General features: G+C 35.4%; 2 protein-coding genes across 4 annotated transcripts; both read right to left on the reverse strand.

The window, feature by feature from the left end:
• Nucleotides 1-1042: 1042 nt before the first annotated feature.
• LOC113065592 (high mobility group nucleosome-binding domain-containing protein 3) lies at nucleotides 1043-8048 on the reverse strand. The gene is made up of 7 exons (XM_026236964.1): nucleotides 7888-8048; nucleotides 5885-5935; nucleotides 5686-5715; nucleotides 5310-5360; nucleotides 4951-5058; nucleotides 3473-3572; nucleotides 1043-1771 (listed from the first exon to the last, which is right to left on the reverse strand). Exons 1-7 carry the CDS (start codon nucleotides 7900-7902, stop codon nucleotides 1749-1751), a joined length of 378 nt encoding a protein of 125 aa, XP_026092749.1. The 5' UTR covers nucleotides 7903-8048; the 3' UTR covers nucleotides 1043-1748.
• A 327-nt stretch (nucleotides 8049-8375) lies between these two features.
• Nucleotides 8376-21138, reverse strand: LOC113065593 (lebercilin-like). Of its 3 annotated transcripts, none has more exons than XM_026236967.1 (8): nucleotides 20782-21138; nucleotides 17833-18180; nucleotides 15923-16464; nucleotides 14893-15030; nucleotides 14698-14794; nucleotides 14229-14362; nucleotides 12275-12515; nucleotides 8376-12177 (listed from the first exon to the last, which is right to left on the reverse strand). In XM_026236967.1, exons 2-8 carry the CDS (start codon nucleotides 18170-18172, stop codon nucleotides 11390-11392), a joined length of 2280 nt encoding a protein of 759 aa, XP_026092752.1. In that variant the 5' UTR covers nucleotides 18173-18180; nucleotides 20782-21138; the 3' UTR covers nucleotides 8376-11389. The 3 variants fall into 3 exon arrangements, with proteins under 3 accessions (XP_026092752.1, XP_026092750.1, XP_026092751.1); XM_026236965.1 differs by having other exon boundaries at nucleotides 12275-12518; XM_026236966.1 differs by lacking the exon at nucleotides 20782-21138 and adding an exon at nucleotides 19102-19867 and having other exon boundaries at nucleotides 12275-12518.
• Between the last annotated feature and the right edge of the window lie 803 nt (nucleotides 21139-21941).

The following is a 21941-nucleotide window of genomic DNA, read 5'->3' on the forward strand; positions in this document are numbered from 1 at the left end:
TGTTTGTGTGTGATCATGAACACACCGGTTATTACTTTATGGGGCTTTCGGTCTATTGGCTGGGCCCACAGAAAGACAGCAGTCCAGACCAACGAGTGTTGTCAGTCCATTCATTTCTTCTTCTCTGTTCCTGCCTCTCCATGGCATTGCTGATGCATTGCTTTCACTTTCTGACATCAGCAGTTGTATTTAGTGAGTGTGTGCATGTGTGTTTAGGGTCACATGTGTCTGTGTATAAAGAACTACACTGAAAGGCCTTTGTAGCTTTAGACCCTCAACACCCTGGACCCTCAAGAGTTTTCCACAAAATGAACTCTCTGTAGTACAATGTTGCCATTATTTTCCTTCACTTTCTCCTTGTTCAGTTTGAATTAAAAGTCTTTTAAAATAACCAATTATATGCTGTTTTAAATAACTTGACTTTTGATAATCCGAGGAAGAATGGCTTTAACTTTCTTTTGCATCTAAATTTGTGATGCATCATTGGAAAGTTAAATACCTGTTTTCATTCAAATGTGTTTATCTAACATAATTTTACAATAAATTGATAAAATATTAACCATGGCAGAAAAATATTCATGTTTTTGTGTGTGTGTGTGAATTTCCTCATTTGCTGTTATAGTGCAAATGTTTATAGTAATAAAGTAATTATATAGTCATGTTATTATAAAGAATACGCGTATGATTTATATTTAATGTTCTAAAAAAAAAAAAAGTAATATGCAGAAAAGCCAACTAAGAGTGAGCTAGGCCTTTAAGAATATAATACTAAAGGATTAATTTTAAAGTTAATAATACATATATACATTCATGAAAGTTTGAAAGAATTCTTGTTCCTATATTTTATTTTATTACATACTTTATTTATTAGACCAAACCCCACCCCCTTTTTGGCCAAAAAATAAAAATAAAGAAAGGGAAATAATATTTGTATTTTTCTAAAATGATAACCAGTTTTTCTAAATTTAGTTAAAAATACTAGATCGACATTAAGGCAGTCTTTGAACTTTTGTTTCTGTGAGCATAAACACACACTAGAGACTATTAACTGTTTATTCATCTTTTATTTGAAAACATATTACAGAGTATTTCAAACCAGTTCTGTGGACTTGTACATCTATCTGTGATTCAGTTCTTGTAGAGTTTTCCTAACCTTTTAGCACAAAGCACCACTTGTTTATTGCTATGGATATCTGCCACTGTTAAGGGTCATGTTTAATTCAGCAATTTTAAAAGAACACGCTTGAATCTCAAAATGCTACAAAGGAGATAAAAAAGCAAAGGGTTACTATTTAAATCTCTCATCCCCATTTTCTCCCTTCTTTCTGTATTCTTTGTTCTACTTTATGATATTTGACCAATTAAATAACAAGACTCAAAGAAAATATGCACCAAAGACTTACACCTTATATGAAGCTAAGGCTATGCACTCTGATGTCAAAAGTTGAACCGGTTGCTTTTAATATGTAGGGTGTGACATGTTCCAAGTGGTTGCATTTGGCAGGCGAGCTGCTGGTGAAATATTCAAGAACAACTGTTGCTTCTCCTTGAAAAAATGTATCTATTTTTCTGTCAGATGAAAGAGCAGGAGATAGGTATGGTGCTTCAGCGGGGAGTGTGAGTTTACTTTTAGCTACGGAAATCTAGTACAGTAAGTCTAAAAAAAGTTTGCATTTTTACAAAATACTTAATGGGAATAAAAAATGTTCTTTGTTATTCCAGAAAACAACTTCAATCACTCTTTCGCCTCAGTCTTGGGTGTCTCGGTTTCCTATACAGAGAAAAAGAAAAAAAACAAACCGAAGAAAAAGTTTATGATTTTCTAATGCACAGGACATTTTGATAGGATTTTAGTTTTTCTAAAACTCTTAGATTACCGGATGTGAAGTCAGACAGACAGAACCAATGCCACTCGGTTAGTATGAGTAAACCCACAAACAAAAGATGAACTCAACTTACCTCATATTGGAAATCATCATTTATCGAAGGAAAAGTTCACCCAAAAATGAAAAGTTCTGAAAATGTACTACCGTATTTTCTGGACTATAAGTTGCACTTTTTTTTCATAGTTTGGCTGGTCCTGCGACTTACAGTCAAGTGCGACTTGTTATCAAAATTAATTTGACGTGAACCAAGAGAAATGAACTAAGACAAATGAACCAAGAGAAAACATTACCGTCTACAGCCACGAGAGGGCGCTCTATACTGCTCAGTGCTCCTGTAGCCTACACTGAAAACATAAGAGCGCCCTCTCGCAGCTGTAGACGGTAATGTTTTCTCTTGGTTCTTGGTTCTAAATAAATGCGACTTACCGTCCAGTGTGACTTATATATGTTTTTTCCTCATCATGACGTATTTTTGGACTGATGCGACTTACACTCAGCTGCGACTTATAGTCTGATTTAATTTAATGTAGATTAGTTTGTTTCTTCATTGGGACAGATTTAGAAAATTTTAGCATTATATCACTTGCTCACCTCTGCAGTGACTGGGTGCCATCAGAATGAGCATTCAAACATCTGATAAAAACATCACAATAATCCACATGACTCCAGTCTATCAAATAATTGCTTGTGAAGTGAAAAGCTGCATGATTGTAGCATTAAGGCTTCAATCACTTGTAAATGGTGCTTGATCTCTGCATATTTCTCTCCTGATTCAGACGAGAGGACTTTTTCAATAGAGAAAACAGTATTATATTACGGATAGAAAACTCTCAATGGTTTGACATTTAAAATGTCTAGATGATGGATGTGTTTCTTACAAACATGCAGCTTTTCACTTCGGAAGATGCTAATTGACAGACAAGTCATGTGGAATATTGTGATGTTTTTATCAGCTGTTTGGACTCTCATTCTGACTGCACCCATTCACTGCTGAAGATCCACTGGTGAGCAGGCAATGTAATGCTATATTTCTTTAAATCTGTTGTGATGAAGAAACAAATCTACATCTTGGATGGCCTGAGGGATACATTTTTATTTTTGGCTGAAAAATTCCTTTAAACGTGACAACGTCCTTTAGAATAAATGTCAGGAACAGATACAAGAGTGCATTTATATCCTCACATTTATGTCTCAAAGGAAATCAATTTAATTTCATTTGTAATGAATTAATTTAGAGGTAAACTGTGTATTAAAAAAACTAAACTTTCTTCTATCCACACTTTGTGGATAAACTGACCAATGTGTTTATTTGATCCGTGAATGTTCAGGAAACCTGTTTGAAAACAGTGATTATTTTTGCAATTGGCTACAGTCATGAAGCACACTAAAAAAATCTTTTAGCTGTGATCCATAATATCAAAATCATGTCATATGCACTGAACATTCTGGTAAACTTTGTTCCCAGCCACTCACAATATTCACAACTTTTGTTTTTATATAGTCCCACATAAAGAGATGGATGAATAAATCTAGATCTGAAGACGACGAGCACACAAGCACACACTGCACTCTTCAAACTCTCGTACCCTTTACTCTAACACTCTCACTCTGCCCTCGGATGGACAGGAAGGAGGGGGCGGAAGTTCTCCATGATGACACACTGACAGATGAGCGTGAAACACAGATCTGTGCATGTGTGCGAGTGAGGGTTTAGGCACATGCAGGTGTTTAAGAAGCAAGCATAGGATATATGAAAAGATGATTAGATACTAGTCAGTATATTGCTATTCATGTTACAGAGTGCTGAACAATCTCGATTTGTAATGTTTCCTTATTCAATATGTCACACAAAAATGAGAAAAGCATGGAGAAAAAAAGACAAATGATATTACCGTGGAATTACCCTGATTGTGACTATTCAACACAATCTACCATTATCTAAAGGTCAAAGATTCATGATTACATGCTGGTTTACAGTAGTTAATTTGACGCAACAATACATTTAATACAAAAGAACAAGGAATATTATCCTTTAAGTTGCATTCTTTTTCAAGCAATATTATACCCTCAAAATCAAACACTTTCAGCCCATCTGAACTTTACATGAATACCACCAATTCCCACCCAGTCATTTTAGTACAAACCTTCCAGAATACACTTTACCACTACATGCAAATGTCATTCTTTCCCACCTCACAAGTCTGCGCTTTAATTCTTGTTCACACAACAAATGTTCTATGAAAATAATCCTGGAGGACGATTTAAATAACCATTTTGAGAAAAGGGAAACAATTAATGTAAAAAGTACATTTTCAGTTTAGCAACTTGATCTGCAATACTAAATAACCAATGCTGAACTCAAGTAGACATGGACTTTGTTCAAAATTTGGGGTCAATAAGATTTATCTTCTATTTTTTGAAAGAAATTAACACTTTTAATTGGTAAGAATGCATTAAATTGATCAAATATAACATTAAATGACTTTTAAAAAGTTACAAAAGATTTCTATTTCAAATAAATGCAATTAAAAAAACAATTCTGGAAAAAAGTATTACGGTTACCAAAGAAACATTTCAATACTGATGATAAGACATTTTTCTTGAGCACCAAATCAGCATATTATAATAATTTCTGAAGGATCATGTGACAGTGAAGACTGAAAAAATGGCTGCTGAATATTTTACTTTACCATCGCAGCAATATATATGTTTTTTATATATTAAAATTAAAACCATTATTTTAAATTGTAACATATCACAATATTAATGTTTTTACCGTATTTTTGATCAAATTAATGCAGCCTTGGTAAGCACTTTCAAAAACATCAAAACATGTTGCCATCCCCAACCTTCTGAATGGTAATGTAATGCATATACAAAGACTTTTAGAATTAAAATACCATTAGAGTCATACTTAATTTGTGCTCTTCATGAGTCATTTCACCCTTTTTCTCTATTAAGGCCACATAAACATTCCCTCTATATTCTCGAATGGCCAAACATTCATATGGTCTTACTACAAATGCAACACAATTGTTTTAGCAACCAAAAAGCATTAACACACCTCCTCTGGCTTGGTCTCTCCATTTGCAGTAGGCGCAGATTCTTTCTCTTCTTTCTTTCCTTTGGCTCCACCCTTCTTCTCCTTTATCGCTTTGTCATTGGATGGCTTCTGTGCAGATAACACAAATGGGACAACGTGTTGAATCATTCTGTAATAATTGCTCCAAAATATTGTGCTAGCTCTCTCTAACTGCAAAAAAGCTACTAAACTGGCTACTAAAAAGTTAATACGGTCCATACAATACACAAACACCATCACGTGCAACATGCTTTCATATATTCAAGAAACAACTTACCTACAATGCAAAGCACATGCAAAAACATGCTATATATATATGAAAAAGAAAAGAGAGTTGTTACCTTGGCAGCTGTTTTTTTGGCTTTTGGTTCCGGTTTAGGAGGACCTGGTTTCTATGGGTTGAAAGAAGACAACAGAAAGAATGAAGATTAAAACAGTGTATGGATGTCAATACAGATAATGCAAAGGCCAGTGGTAAATTAATGTATGACACATTAATAAAATAGTTATTTACAAGTTTAATTTAAAACGAATGCATCTAAATTGTATAACTGAATAATACATAGACACTATCAATGTGTTTCTAGTTTAGGATACCTACATTTGTCACATTTATGACAAACCCATTTAAATAACTGGTTTCCACCACTTTTTAACCCTTCTAGGGAATATGCAATTGACATCTGGTCATATGGAAAGAAAGAAAAGGACACTTACTGAGGAAAGACGCTCTGACCTCCGAGTGGGCTAAGAGAAGAAACATTGAAAGCGTGCAGAAAGTTGATCATTTTTTACTTATTTTAATGCTATCAGGAATGCCAATCAAACAAAAATGTACATAAAATTATATTTACAAGGGTTTAACTGCACTGTAGTTCTACATTTGAAAAAGAAATGATTGTGAATAGTAGTTTACCTCCTTCTTTGTAACTTTGGTGGCGTCTTTGGCCTCCGCTCCTTCAGGTGACTGTACAGGCGAAACCAACATACATAATTTGTACATACAGACATTTCTTCACACAAATAATTTTTTGTTTTATTTTCATGTGACAGGTACAGATTAAATAAGAGTCTGAAAAGACTCCTGAGACAAAGTACTAATATCACCCTTTAGATGCTAACAGGTTATAACAATAAATTCATCTCAGTTCATAGACAATGTTCAGTAGCTTGTTTAATTTAATATGCAACATCTACACTTTCAAATAAACTGGTTGCCAATTTAAATCCGTATTTATTACTTTTCATAATATACTCAGGGTATGTAAACAAGAGAGAATTAGATACACAAATCTCATGTTTTCTTGTTGTGAGAAGTATAGATACGTCATGAGCCATTATTTAATAAAGTAACTTTACCTCAAATGTCTATAACTTCCCAATTATATCCAACCATTAAAGTGATAGAACAATGTTGTTTTGACAATCTGTTGATAGTCAGGTCATTGTGGTGAAATAATTGATGAGCTTATTTTAATGACCAAAACATACTTATTTGTGTTCCACATTTTAGCCGCAATACTGCTACACACAACCATACAAAAACACTAATATTTACACCATGGAAGAAAAACAATTTAACTAATATCTTTAGAAATTATTAATAATAAAAAAGATTCATTTATGGGAAATATGGAAGTTTATCATATCATATAATTATGCTATATTTTGTTCCAAACTAGCTAGGGAACTGATTAATTTATGCCTGTTATTTTATTTCAATACATTTTGACTTATTATATTTTATTGAATGTTTATAAATGATGGTGGGGGACTACATTTCAAAACAATACTGTAAGCTGAATAGAAAACAGAACCCCTCATATAATTTGACTATCAATGGTTGAACTTTTTATGAATACTAAGCAGCTCATTTTAAAAACTGCTGAAAAAGAAACAAATTCAATTTTTTATTATTAAAATTTGTACAAGTTTTTCTTTTTTTATGAGGAGGGGGGGGCATATTCTTGGAAAGCGTCCATTATTTGTTTAGCCTCACTAATAGAAGATACACTGGAGAAACCCACGTTTCAGTGCCTCTATCAACATCTGGCTGATAAAACAGAGCAGTGCAATCTCACCGGATTTTTAATTAACGTTACAGAGAAGAAAAAAAGGCCTCAGCTCCCCACAATAGGCATTATTCGACGCCCCCGCGGCGCTGATGTTGGATGGTGAAGCTCGGTGGGCGGTGAATCATCATCAATAAAGCATCATTTGACTATTTTTTTTCAATGAAATGTACTGTTATATTAGTATTATTATTTGCTAGTCTTTTTTTCTCTATGAAGTCCACAGTTCAACATTGTGTTTTGTTTTGTCTAACCGTCACAATCGCCTCTCTATGCGAGAAAGAGTTGAGTGTGACTGTCTGAGCGCTTAGTTACATACGGGTCTGTCGCTCCGCAATGGGGGTGGAGGAATAGCCTATCGGTTCAAACATGGCTATACAAAAATAATGAGGACCTCTATCGATGGACTAAAATGAGCTGAATAAAAAACGAACATCTTAAAATTGAGGTTAGTGAGTGTCGGGCGCATTCAGAGAGTAGAGCGCACGGTTTTAATTCTAACCGAGAACAACTGAAGCATCACCGCAAAGTGACATTCAGCACAAGTGCGCACAATGTGGCCGCTTCACTGCGAAAGAGGCATCGGGTTATTAAAGCGCCAACTATCATGGAGGAAATCAGCAAGTGTGACGAAGATCGAATGCAAAGAAGACCGAACGTTCCATTGCTTCCGCAGGATTCCAAAATCCAAACCGCGGATAACGATAGAACGCTTTTAAAAACTTGATCCTCGTTTTACCTGCTCGACGTTGCTTACGTTCTCGTCGTTGAAACGCGAGCTGCTATTTCTTAAAAAAGGGGGGGAAATCAAGGCTATGTGAGAATAATAAAGTATAAACTCACTTACCTTCCTCTTGGGCATTTTTGCAAAATTTCCCGTTACTTGTTTTATTGATTTAGAAAAGCAGGTATAAACCTGTGAGTAAAACTACCACCGAATCCCGGATCAATATCTAAAACACCTCTGGTAATAACATGTTAATATTATGCAGACCTCAGACTCCACCCCCCGTCTTTGTCCATTGGTCAGTTTGGTCCAAACTTAACCGCCATTCTTCAAAGCAATTGGTCTGTGCGGCAAATATGTTAATATAACGTACTCAGACATTGGTTAGAATTTAGGAAAGCAGTTCAGCATGTCGCCCTCATTGGTTACCTGATCTCTGTACGCAAATGAGAGCGCTTTGTATTGGTTGGGTTTTAAAGGTCCGCGTGAGGGGGACAAGTGACGGCAAACCAATCCAGGCTTGACAACACAAGCTCGGCTGCATGGGAAACGTTTGCGCGGTCCTTAAAACAAATACAAGCATACACTGAAAACGAGAAAAGGTTTCTATTAATGTGCTTAGTAACTTTACAACATATCAAATAAAAGCATAACATTAACTTACAGCTTTTAACATTTCAATGCAAAAATAGATAAAAAAAATGTTAAAACAAAAATATAATCTATTACTGAATATATGCTACAATGGCATGTTTTCTCCCAATAGTTTTCCTTGTATGTAATGACATAGCAGGATATTTCACAGTTTATCATGGCCAACTTTGGCCCACGGGCCCTGGTTTGGGCATATATGGCAAAACATCATTGTGGGTGAAATGTGTCATACAGAAATGTGACAATTTTCTTGACATGTTTCATGAGATTCACACTATAGACCTATAACTGACTTATCATTGATATGATTCACACATGACAGTCATGTGATTTCAAGGTTAAACGCATAGAACCATTTGCCCACACACAATAGCATCCCTCCACAATGACCTCACAATGGCCACATCTCTGCCACGACCTTACAATGGATGGCATTCTATAATAACTTGACAATGGATAACATTCTACCATGCTTCACAACACACATGTACCTCTGGAAGCTTGCTGCTTCTCCACAGAAGACAATCAGAGATTTGCTGTAAATGACATAGGATGTTCATGTAGCAAACCTACATTTCTAGGTCACAGACATCTATGGATCTGATTCTGGAGATCACTCCATATACAATTTCAATTGCTGACTAATGGTTATGCATATTCCAGTGTGTATGACGTTGATGACATCTCTCTTTCAAAAGATGTGGAAAGATGTAACGAACACGGATAAAAAAAAATTGTATTTGAATAATCATTAAGGATCACTATTTCAAATTCTAACATACAATACAGTCAGATAAACAAAAAACACAAAAAGAATCAACCTCAAGCCATTGTAATACCATTAAATAATATAAATTGCTTTCACAATGAACCATTTTAGTGCTTCAGTAACATGTTGCAGTGCTTTGGAAAACTGATGGATGGACAAGAATTAAAAGCAGATGTTAATTCACAGATCTCGGTCAATATCCAGTGAGAATTTGTACATAACAATAAACTTGGACAGAACAATAAACCAACATTTTAAATGCACAGTGAATACTAGACTAGTGCCAGATGTTCTTTTAAAAAGGTTGAGTAATATTGGCCATGGGTTTGAAAATTCTGGGAGTTTTTTTTTTAATATATAAAACATTGTTAAGTATTTGTTTCATGTTTATACTTCATATGTAAATCTGTCTTTGATTCAAGTCAAATAATAAATTGTGACATCCCTCATTAAAAAGTCACAATAAGCATATTTCATAACAGATTTCTCAGTATTTGAGATTGAAATAAACCCTGAAATGCTTTAATAAATAACAAATTACTACAGTTTATATGGAGTAAACATATCTTTTAGTTACACACACAAAAAATAAATAAATAAAAAATAACACAACCACTTGACAAATTCTAAATTAACCCTGTATTTATAAAAAAGAAAACTCATATGTAAGCAGGCAAACGAAGACACTGTATTAGCTGGAAATTAAAAGGGAAGTCGAATTATTTAAGAGTTCTCTGGTCACTAAATGGTTATTGTAAAAAGGTTCATATTGTGCACAAACAAAAACATATACAGTGGCCCCCAAAATATTTGTACACTTGTACCACACACAGAATCACTTTATTAAATATTAAAATAACAAACCAAGAGACATTCATCTGCTCAAGTTCACTTTTCAAGCAAACATTTTAGAAAAATAAGCTTTAAAAGCTTTAAAAAACAAATCTCAAATTGGGACCAGTTTGTTAAGAAAATGTCACTTGGCTAGTTGTTTTGCTATCTAATGCAAAGAAAATACACATTTGTAACTGTCCATATTTTTGGGGTGTCCTGTATAGATCTAATTTGAGTACTTTGCTCGTTTTTAGTGTATAAACTACAAAAATATGAACCAGACTCTCTCCTTTGTCAAATAATTGCCATTGAAATGTATCTACAATGAAAGAAGGGGGGAGAGATTAAAAGTGCTGTGTGGGAGGACTCGCTCAGACCTAAGTCAGCCAAGCTCTCTGAGAGGGCAAAGCTCTCACTCATATCAAAATCACACTCATATCAGTACTGAAAGTGCAGAGCATTAAATGGTAGCATTAAATGAGAAATGCTCCACAAGCTGTGAAAAAAACAAAACAAGTACCTAAACCCCTTGGTAAACTTCAGAATTTTCCACTGAGGTAGAAGTTGTTTTGAGAATGTGAAAATCACAATAGATGTTTCCCCTGTTTGACGGGTCTTATGCTCTTGATATGAGTCACTCTTATTGATTACATCAGCAAGGATTAGATTATCAATCTTACATTTTGACTTAAACCATCTAATGCACTGTGGTTCCTTAAAAGTTACTGGCCAACAGGTGAGCTTTTATGACATTCAGGGCCAGATTTGTTAACAGCTTGCTTTTTGGTAAAAAAATAAACTATATGCATTTGTAGGAGTTTCCCTTTCAGATGCAAAATTTATAGGAGGGGAGTATTTAAATGTATCATACAATGTGATTTATTAAGGTTTGTGGTAGTCAGTTTACCATTATTTGCCATTATTGGCCCACCAAAAAAAATATGTCTTAACCCATTTTGCGTTTGACATGGCTTTGATAGTTGCAAATTGGCGCAGCTCTTGGTAGATCACGTTGGTCATTATGGATCTGGATACGTCCGTGTTCTTTAATTTGCGCACATCAGTAGATCATCCACAGAACTTTCCAATCCCTTCAGTGCTTTTATGGCCTTAAGAGTGCAGTGAGTGTTAATTTTGGACCCTTTGTAAACCCAACTATGAAAATAGAATCACCGAAAAAGTCTTTCTTCAAGATTTTGCCGGAAAAGTAAAAAAAAAAAAGAGGTATATTAGCAAACTAAGCATTGTTTAATCAGTGCTTACTTCATAATAACGGAGCTCAAAACAAAATATCAGAGGTTTTTGTATTCTTTCTGTGTTTTAAAAAAACGTTCTCCTTTCATACTGGCTATAAAAGCACCCCATTCAGAGTGTGACTTCTTCTATGTCATCATCAAATGATGTAATGGCCCTGACCATGGGTCGGCTCTCAGACACATGCAGAGTGCTCCTATTGTTGGGCAGAGAACTGATATTTAGTCCATCTGGTGTGTCGGTGTCCCTCCTGTGTCCACCAACTGAACCTGATGTGAATTGGCTTGTTAGAGGGGTGCTTAGGATCTGCATCCTACTATCTAAAGGAGGTGGTGTGGCAGATGCCCCAAAAAGCTGCTGCATGAGCTTTGACTTCCTTTCCTTAACCAGGCCACCCAGATTAATCTCTTCATCCAGTTCTCGGGGTGACTGATTTGCATTGCGTGCACCTAAACCAGCAAGTGGGGCAGATTTACCAAAAGAAGGGGTGTAGCTACCAAAAGCAAGGTCAAGACCCTCACTTGGTCCATGTGCTTGGAGAACACCCGCTTTTCTCCCACTCGCAAATGTGTTTGTGTTTTCTTCTGGCTCTGTAAATTTGAAAATACCGTTGTGGTTCCGTTGCTCAGACAACCGCGGAGGAGAGCGGATACTTCCTGTGTCGTCAGAAAAGAAGTCTGAGTCCTGACCTTGAGTCTGCATGTCGATCTCACGCATCTTAGCCAGTAGCCGCTCTTTGCGCTGATGTTCCTCTTCAGCACTCTCTTGATTACGAGCCTGGATGTCTACATTTCTTGCTTTAGGTTGTTCTTCTTCCTGTTCGCACTGCCTCCTGCTCTCTTCCTCCCTTTGAGATATAGACCGGCCAATCCTCCAATCTTCTTCCTCTCTGTCCAGGCCTATTTTAAAACAAAATCACTGCAGATGTGAACATGCATTTCAACAAGTATGGTTAGGATGGTAAGAAATGACATCTATGACCAGTTACTTTCTTACCTTTGTATCCCTTTGAGTTCTTCTCATTTGAGCTGTGCTGTTGATTAAGTCTTTGCCTCTCCTTGTCTTTCAGCAGCTCAATGCCTCTTTCTCTGTCATGCAGCATCTCTTTTTCTCTCTCTTTCTCCCTTGTCTGTTCCATCCCAGATTCCATGTCTCTTTCTTTCTCCCTTTCCCTCCAAAACTCTCGTTTCTTCCATTGTTTTGCTTCTCTAGATCTCTGTTCCCTGCCTTGCTGTTCCTGCTGATATATGAAGAAGAAAATGAAGATGAAGAAGATGACAAACAAAGGACAGGGATTGAGGAAAACACAAAGTTTATCATCTAAGCAAGGCTTGCTCAATGAAATATTACTTAAAGCTGCAGTTGGTAACTTTTGACGCTCTAGCGGTTAATAAACAGAACTGCTTGCGTCTTGCGGATGAACATCGTAGCCGGAACTACTTCTCTCGGTTTATGTCTATGAAGAATCACAAAGGTACTGGGTTACTCCGCCGCGGTATCCCCGAAGCAATCTAAAATATTCTGAATATAAACACTTATTATAGATGTACCCTCGTGATTCAGGACAAGCTAAAAACACGGTTTGGAAAATGGATTCATGGTGTACTCGCTTATTATATACATTTTCTACATTTTGAACACAAACAAAGTTACGGACCGCAGCTCTGATTGGTTGTTTTCTTACCGGGAGCGATCTGTAACTGAAAATGGCAATAGGACCACTGGGAGGAGCCAGAGGAGCTTGATTTTTTCACAGATTATCTGTCTCTTATTCTACTGTCAGGACATAATGACAGGTTTAACAAATATGTAAAAAATATATTTTTACAAAAGTTACCTACTCCAGCTTTAAGTATGCATGTAAAGTGACAATCTGCACAAAAATGAAAATTGACAGCATTTTTTCACCATCATGATGTTTTTAATTTGGCAGGTCGAACCAATGACATTTGGCATCACTGATGTCAAAACCGATGCAACATATTTATATATACATCAAACATAGCTGTTGCAGAGAATATTAATAAGGCTTTATGGTTTAATTTGTTTGTCATTTTTGGAGCTTGACCATCCCTTGTTACTGAATTTATATGGGAAAATAACATCATAAATATTCTGTGCAACTGCTCTTATTCCAAGAACTGTTCTTAAAAAACCTAACTTGGGATCATTCTTAAATCAGAATTATTATTACATATCACAAACGCTCATGCTGTAAAACTAATCAGCCTGGTTACTAGTGCTCTTCTGTTGAAACTATCTGGCAGAGGTTAAGAGGTTAGCACTTCATGCAGCAATGCAATGCTGAATTAAAGATGTGAACATTTGCTTTGGGAGCCAGAATATGAACTACATTCTATTCTGTTGTGTGGTGCATGCTGGGATACAGGAGGACAGATATTCAAAGGCAATCTTTTTTCACCCTGTGATTCACAGCAGGCTTTTGAACATGAAAGTCAATAATTAAAAAATTACTCAAGAGATTAATTAACAAGGAAATTCATGGTATGTGAGCTATCTGAAAGGATCGCTAGGTGATAAAACAGAATGAGAAAGAGGGAAAGGAATTTGCTAATTATTTATTTATATCTTTATTATTATTATTATTTAGCAATCAATCAATAAAAAAAAATAGTTAATGAATAATAATAGTAAATGAAAATGTATTACTTTACCTGATGTATTTTCTGATGTATTTTCATTCTTATTAGAATATCACACTATTCAATAGCTACTGAAATCTCCTAAATGGAGTTATATTTGCGAGTTGTTGTCTAAGACAAAGCTATATTAAACATTAGGTTAATTACAGTAATGGCATCACAAACTGAAGCTAATCACAATTTCATGAATTTCATGAGTTCTCTTACGTTTAATATATAAGATTCAGAAAATACAATTTAAAAGGACATATCATTTATAAGATCTTTATTGAGCAGATTATACATGCCTTCAGCGAGAAGTAATTATGAGTCTGGTCGTCAAGTGGGAGTTCGCTGGTAAGAGTTGGAGGTGGTGATGGGAAGTCCAGTGAGGACGTCCTGTCCTCTGTCTGTACTGCCTTAGTGCTGGTTGTACTGGAGCCTTCAACACATATACAAACACAAACATGTGACAAAATGCATAGATTACAGGCACACACATTATACATTGATAATGAACTACTGTATCTTTTAGAGCCCATACAACATCTCTTCAAACATATCTAATCTCATATATTTAATCCATATAACCACCGTAATTAATGCTGTGAATCTCATGGGAATATAATCAGCACAGAAAGATGTTTGTTATGGAGTACCTGTCTGCTATTAATAATTTTGAATTGAATTTTGAAGTGTGTAAGAAGGCCCTGTGAGGAAGATGCATACAGTCGTGTAATGGCACTTAGATGAACCTATCAACAAATGCTCGTCTACCTTTTTGTTTGCTGCCATTCTCTGCTTCTTTTCTGGAAGAAGCTTTTAGCATCCTGTTCGCGTAGATATTCCGAGCATCCAGCTCTTTTTCTTTCTCCTGACATAAAATGCAAAAAATTAGGTTTGTGATTAAATGAATCAAAATCTAACTTTGCATACATGTATGTGGTTTGTGGGAGTTTGGAACCTTAGAACCTTTAGTTTAGTGCAAAGTCTCTCCACTTCCTCCTGTAGTGCTTTAACTTCCTGTTGTGCATTGTGAGTTCTCCTCCTCTCATTAGCTAGCTGCCTCTGAAAGCTCCCACTGCTCAGCTCCATGTTCTTCTCCAATTCCTGATGACACATTACCCACATTATACACACAGTCATAAAAAGACAAACTCATATTGAAAGCATGATGATGGATGAAGTCATTATAATCAACCATAGCCCCTTAAAGAAAGTTCATTTCCTCTGGTAAAAGCTTGTATTTCGATTTTAAAAGTTAAATGTATAATTTAATATTTAATGTATTCTTAAATAATTGGTAATAATTATTTAAATAAAATATAATTAAATTATAATTAAATAAAAATTAGAATTTATTTTTAATTTCAGACATAAAATTTGATGAGAACATTTTTAATTAGTTTTTTAATTTAGTTTTAATTTAGTTTCCTTTAAAAAATAAATAATATATGTACATTATAATGGAGCGGCACTTAATATACAGAGCCGTAGTTCACTGATAAGCTATGCAATAGCGCATTCATAATCACAGATGGTTATGATCTACAGCTCTGTATATTAAGTGCCGCTCCATTTGAAAGCAGGTGATGGATATTTAGGACTGATCAGAACCAGCTTTACTGCATGACAATCACATGCAAAAAGTTCAGCCCTAATTAGAATTATACCAGAAACCATAAATTCATTAACACTTTTACAGGGAACTATGACACATGATCAAACATCACTCATCGCTTTGAACTTTCAACCCATTCTTACTAATATAATAATATTCTCCCTAATAATAATAATACACAAGCCATTCTTACAATTTTAACATTATCTGCTTTCTTAGCCAGTAGATAATTTGACCTTGGTGACATGTTTGACAACCAAATAATTAAGTTTGTACGGCACAAATGCATAGACATGTCGCCCTGGGACAGCTGGGCATTCCTTATTGCTAAGCAGTGCAGTGTGTGCTTGATTGTAATTTTTAACTTTTTTTTTAATTTACCTTCACTCTGCGTTCACTTTCTTGCAGTTTGCCTTGAGTGTATGTTAGTTTTCGTGAGAGTTCCTCCCTCTCTCCAAGATTCTGTTCATCTGCGAGCTGCTGCAGTTTCTGTAGATGACTTCGACAGTGCTGGAGCTGGGCATCTGTTTCCCTGAGGCTGCGCTCTGCTGTGCGCTGGTTCTCTTGACTGCGTCTCAGCCTCGCATGCAGTACATGAGTCTCATTGTTGTGACGAGACAACAGCTGCGAGATCTCACTCTCTGTGTCATTGTAGCGATGCAGAGCTTTCTCTTGCCGCAGCTGCATTTGTCGCAGTAAACGGTTCTCACGCTGCAGCTCGTCTGCATGCAGCCTCAGCTCAGACAATGCGTTCTTCAACTCGTTGATCTTTAGCAGACGTGCAGACAGCATGTGTTTGGTGACTGGGTCCACTTCTTTAGATGGAGAATCTTTACTCAAAGTTTGGGATCGGAGGCCTCCTGACCACTGCTGAGGATGATGGGAGCGGGGTGGGAGACGGTGTGACACACCTTTATGTACACCTGAAAAAAACAACCATAATTAATTGCATAATTGTACTTGCATATGTATTTTTTTTATGGCAAAGCTGAAATTTCAGTCTTCGGTCACCTGATCCTTCAAAAATCATTCGAATAATTATTCTAATTATTAATAATGTTGAAAATGGTTGTAATGCCTAATATTTTTTTTGACTAATACTTTTTTAAGATTGTCTGTTGAATATAAAGTTAAAAAGAACATTCATTTGAAATAGATTTTTTTTGGGGGGGTGGGGTACAATATAAAAGTCTTTAATGCCACTTTTGGTCAATTTAATGCAAGATGAATAAATGTATTTCTTTCTAAAAAAAACAAAAAAAAAAAACAAAACACAGGCATTAATATGACACTTGATGCCAAATGTGTCTAGTGCATTCTGCTGGTCATTACTGGTACTGCAGAACACAACAGTTATTCTCTAATTCTCTAAATGCTTCGGTCTATTTAAGAGCTTAAAAAATGCTACGTGTCATGTTCGAGTCTCTATTGCTATATGTCAACTATATAAACTAAATACACGTGCCATTTTTGACTGCACTGATTGAACAAGATCATTTTTTTTATTTGTCCTCTTTCATGGACAAGTACTTTCTTCAGTGTAGATGTGTTTATATTCTTTATATTCGTAAATCTCTTAACCCTTAGCAAAAGAGTTTTCGATCTCGCTGGCTCTTTTGCGAGAAGCGAATCACATTTTCTCTGTGTTGCAAAGCATGTGATTGGCTGTTTGCCATTGATGTCACATTTATGTGCATGCACTCCACAAACTCAGGATCAAAGCCTGAGTTGACAAAGAAAGCTCATGAACAGCATCATGGTACCAAAAAAGTTTCGTCAAATTGAAACTAATCCTGTAACTCTGAATTTGTTCAACTACCATTATGGTACAGCTCATGTCCTTGACAGGTTTCAAGAGATTTATCCACAAAGAGCTCATTAATATGACTGCACAACTGAGTATCTTTTGAGTAAGAAAATCCAATTGCTGCCCATTACTCAGATCTTGGGTTGAACAGCAATCAAAGTGTCTCAAGAAACATGATTGGACACAAACAAAACCAAAACTGGCCATGCATTCACAACAGAATTCAGTTGCTGATGGCCTCGACCATCATGTTAAGTATGTCATACCTGTAATTGGTGAACCAGAGGAGACATCTGACTAATTTCATGTGCTTCAGTAGGTGTACACAAATGATTTATCCTTCTTAATTTCATGTGATTTTGAGTTTTTTTGCTTAGTTTTTTTAATCCTAAAAAGTCAATCTATAGGTTTGAATGAGATATTTCTGCCTAGATTTTCAATGTGATTTCAGACTTGTGTGCTTGCCTATAACGTGTATGCATACCTGCTCGATGCAAAGGGCTGCTGGACACCCTCCTAGACCTCCCTCTTCTTTGTGGAGACAGAGAGGTTGACCTGAGAGACCGATCCGAGTGAGAGACATTTTCATAATCATCAGAGTAGAAAGAGGCACTGCTACGCTCTCCATCCGAACACCGATCAGGGTCTTGATCTCCGGCCGGCTCTCGCTTTCTGGTTCGCACATGATCACCAGCCAAGCTCTTGATGTTTTTTTTGTGTTTCTCCTGTTTCTCAGATTGAAAAGGAGAATCTGAGATCTTCCCATCACTGTGGTGAGACAATCGGCTGTGCTCTGATTCATGATTGTCTTCATGCAAATCCATGTCTCTCCCTGCAATTCAGTTCAAAATGATCGAGGCAGATCAGACTGAGACTGTACTGAATATATGCTCCACTCACAATTAATAAGCAGCGCACACACACATCCAAACACACAAATCAGAAAAGGCATGATTGCTACGGCACTGTATGGTTTGCAATTTAGATTGTGTGTGAGCTTTCTGTGAATTGTGACATAAAACCACCAGATGCTTAACACTCAATATGTCTGAGACGCTTCATCAAGACTGCATCAAGTTACCATCATGTTTGTTGCTCATTAACAACAGCAGTGTATTTTTAATTCTCATCTAGTAATGTGGCAGGGGATACGGTCTAGCCACTAACACATATCATGTATTCAGCCAAAACATTAAAAACATCACTCTTTGGCATTACTGAGCAAATCTTGAACACTTAGGCATTAAAATAAATAGCTTGGTTTGTGCAAATTAAACTTGTATTATGTATTATTGCATTATGTTCTAACTAGACACTTTCTTATCAAATGAGGGTATTTATTGTGTTTGTGAAGTGTAATCGTTGAAGATCATAAGTTGAGTACGAATAAGAAATCACAAAGTGTCACTAAGAACAACGAACCAATAGAGCTGGATTAAAGACAAAATGAGCTACAGCAGATCTGTTGTGTCTTCATAATGTAAGATTTATGACCCTTTTATAAGGCTACTGGCAAGTCATCCTCTTTCTCTCCCTGAACCTGCAGAATCCTGATATCCTTTCTGGTCACCATCACTATGGGAATTGTGCCTGCTCTTTGTAAGCGGCCAATAGTATAATTCACTCTTTAATGGCATACTAAACATTCATTACTGCCTCACCTTTCACCTCCCTTTAAAATATGTATTATGACACCCATTAAGAGTAGAGATCGACCAATATATTGGTTTTCCACAATATTTAAGCATTTTACCATAATCGGATATCGGTTTTGTAATATCGGAACGATCACAGGATCGCCATTGCAGCGCGTCTGAGGGGAGACAAGAACAACGGCGTGCAGGTACTTGATTTGCTGTAGTTAGTCAACTTAATTTAACATAACAGCCAGTTATGCACAAATTGGATGCATTACATAAATGCCTGATATGCAGTTTACGCAGCTTGGCTCTAAGAAATAGTGACTAACTCACGAAGTCATGTTAAATAAACCATCAAGGCCTCTCCCAATAAAGATGTAACTTTGCATGAATCAATTAATACAGTCATGAATGAGCGCATGTTGTAAATAAAAGCGCTGAATTTAATTCTCTCTCTGTTGTAAATTTGCTCCATCATTAGTCTCGTGAAGCCGCTTTCATATTGCTGTTCGTGTTCACTCAGCGGGTTGATGTGGTTGATGCTAAGGAAATGCTCCAGCACGGCCACTGCATGTAACTTTTAACAAGATTAATTGTTTAAAACACCCTAAATTGTATTAACATTTACTATATAACCATTATTTTGCTAATAAACATCTAAATAAATACAGCTCTATGGAAATTAATTATTTATTATTGACCTGAGCGATCACAGTTTGAGTATAGTTCTGAGTAACTGCATAGATAAACCGTGCTGTCAGCAGGCATTTAATAATCTAGAAGGACAAAACTTTATTAATAATTTTGATATAACATCCATTTAAGAAATGCAATAAAATACAATGTTTTGTTTGTTATATTCCAGGGAATATTATTCAGTGAATTAACATCATCCAGTGAATTATTCTTGACTCTGTATCTATTAAACATCTTATAAACCTACTAAAACGGTATTTTAAAAAAAATAGAATTTGATAACATTAGACATTCAACATTTATTTGACTTATTGTTAATATTAGTGTTGTTGCTGTTGATGCTTTTAAGAAATAAAATGTTTTTTATTGTTGTAATATAAAGATTAAATTTAACATGAAAGACTCATTTTCAACACTTAAAAAAATGATGACTTAAAAGAAGAAAAATCAAAGTATGTTCTGTCTTCACTCAGTCATTTATTTACTTTATAACAGTTAATAAATATCGGTTTTGCATATCGGTTATCTGGGAATGTAAACATGCAAATAATTGGTATCGCTAATAAACAATTTAAATAAAAAATCAATATCGGTCAATCAATAATTATTAATAATTATTAATTATTTTTGCAATAAGAATCCAATTCTTTGAAACTAGTATTAAATAAGTTATATATTAAGTAATAATAATAAGTTAATATCAAAATATATGCATAAAGGAAATCTTGAGTTTTATAAGGCATTCACCAAACAGATATATGCACTATTTGCTACCTGCAGCCTAAAATACTACAACAACGACTACTACCAATAATAATGAACAAATCCTAATCAGTTAGATCTGAATGAATAAGTAATTGAAATTTTTTTTTTTCTGCCAAGAAACCTGTCTTGGCTTTAGACAAGGAATCCTATGAAAATGTAAAACTAATAAAATATAGCGTTAGTTAAGAATGTTTTTACGCGTTATTTCATTTAGTCTAATGACACAACTGACATCAAGCACTAAAACCATCTGTCTTTGTCAGGCCAATTTGACCATAACAACACATGTCAGTTTGCAACAACGCACGTGAAATCATTTTAAAAGTACTTACCAGTTTCTTGCCCTTCTAAGTATCCATATCTATATGGTCAGTTCTTTCATAATTTGACTCGATTAACGGCTCGCAAACTCGCTAGCCAGCTACATGATGAGCTAGCTAGCTGGGATTACTGTATATCGTGCAACTACGACAACACACAACACTCTCTACCGTAGTGACGACGCCAAACAATTAGCAAAACGTTATCCGAGACGTTAAAGAGAGGGCGAATGCGGTTGTTTGGTCGTCTGTCCTTTAATCAAGCGTCGTCTGGCGGAAATTGTAGCTTTTGAAGAGGAAAAATGTGCTTTACTGAAGGAGTTCGTGAAAACTCTGAATCCACGCCTCGCCTTCTGCTGCTGGTGTCATAATGACGCTTCGCCATGGCAACGCGCGCGCCCCCTGCGTCGGTAATACTATAAAAGTAACAAAAATCTGTCAGAAAGATTAAAAAAGGCAGTTTAGAATCAGAATGGTATTACTATTATAGCTCTTGGTGATGATAACTCTCACATGATAGATACAATATGCGTTAGATGATAAAAATATTTTTATTATAGTTAAAATATAAATGTCCAGCAGAAACGATGCTAATGAAATTATAATTTGTATCTAAATAATAAAACTTGTGTCCCATTGATTTATAATATTTTGGATTAAATAAAGGGATAAAAAATATTAATAATATTTAATAATTTTATTTGGGTAAAAGCGCCTGCTAAATGCATAAATGTAAAATATATTTCATGTCATCACAGTTAGAACGAACATGTTAATGCCCAATTAAATACTATCAAAATACAATATTAAATAAAATATAAAACATATAAAACTGACACTTATCAAAATAGAGCCACATCCTAGTCTACCGTTGATTTAAAAACATTTTATATTATATAGGCCTACAAAAATATTTCCACAATTTTGAAATGACAAAATAATAATATCTAAATAAAATATAAATATCAGTAATCCACTGTCATATCAATAATTTAGCATGTTGGTGGTCCTATCGTTCCTGGTAATATTTATAATTTTTAATGTTTCAACGTTTTTGTTTGCATTTGTAACGCTGTGAGAGCGAGATTTGCATAGCTTTTCAGGTATCTTACATATGATAATCGTATAAATAATAACACGAATATCCTTAGTCTTTTGTAGGAGATGTAAAC

Source organism: Carassius auratus, chromosome 48 (genome assembly GCF_003368295.1).
Source record: "Carassius auratus strain Wakin chromosome 48, ASM336829v1, whole genome shotgun sequence".
Lineage (NCBI taxonomy): Eukaryota > Metazoa > Chordata > Actinopteri > Cypriniformes > Cyprinidae > Carassius > Carassius auratus.

Bases quoted from the DNA above. Each gene is read 5' to 3' on its own strand.
- LOC113065592 (XM_026236964.1), bottom strand. The intron at 5,361-5,685 runs GTAAGTGTCCTT...TTCAACCCATAG, and splicing joins GGTCAGAGCGTCTTTCCTCA to AAACCAGGTCCTCCTAAACC. The intron at 1,772-3,472 runs GTACGAGAGTTT...TTCTCTGTATAG, and splicing joins TGAGAGTGTTAGAGTAAAGG to GAAACCGAGACACCCAAGAC.
- LOC113065593 (XM_026236965.1), bottom strand. From the start codon at position 18,172: ATGGATTTGCATGAAGACAATCATGAATCAGAGCACAGCCGATTGTCT. The intron at 16,465-17,832 runs GTATGCATACAC...TGTTTTTTTCAG, and splicing joins CAGCCCTTTGCATCGAGCAG to GTGTACATAAAGGTGTGTCA. The intron at 12,178-12,274 runs GTAAGAAAGTAA...GTTTTAAAATAG, and splicing joins GAACTCAAAGGGATACAAAG to GCCTGGACAGAGAGGAAGAA.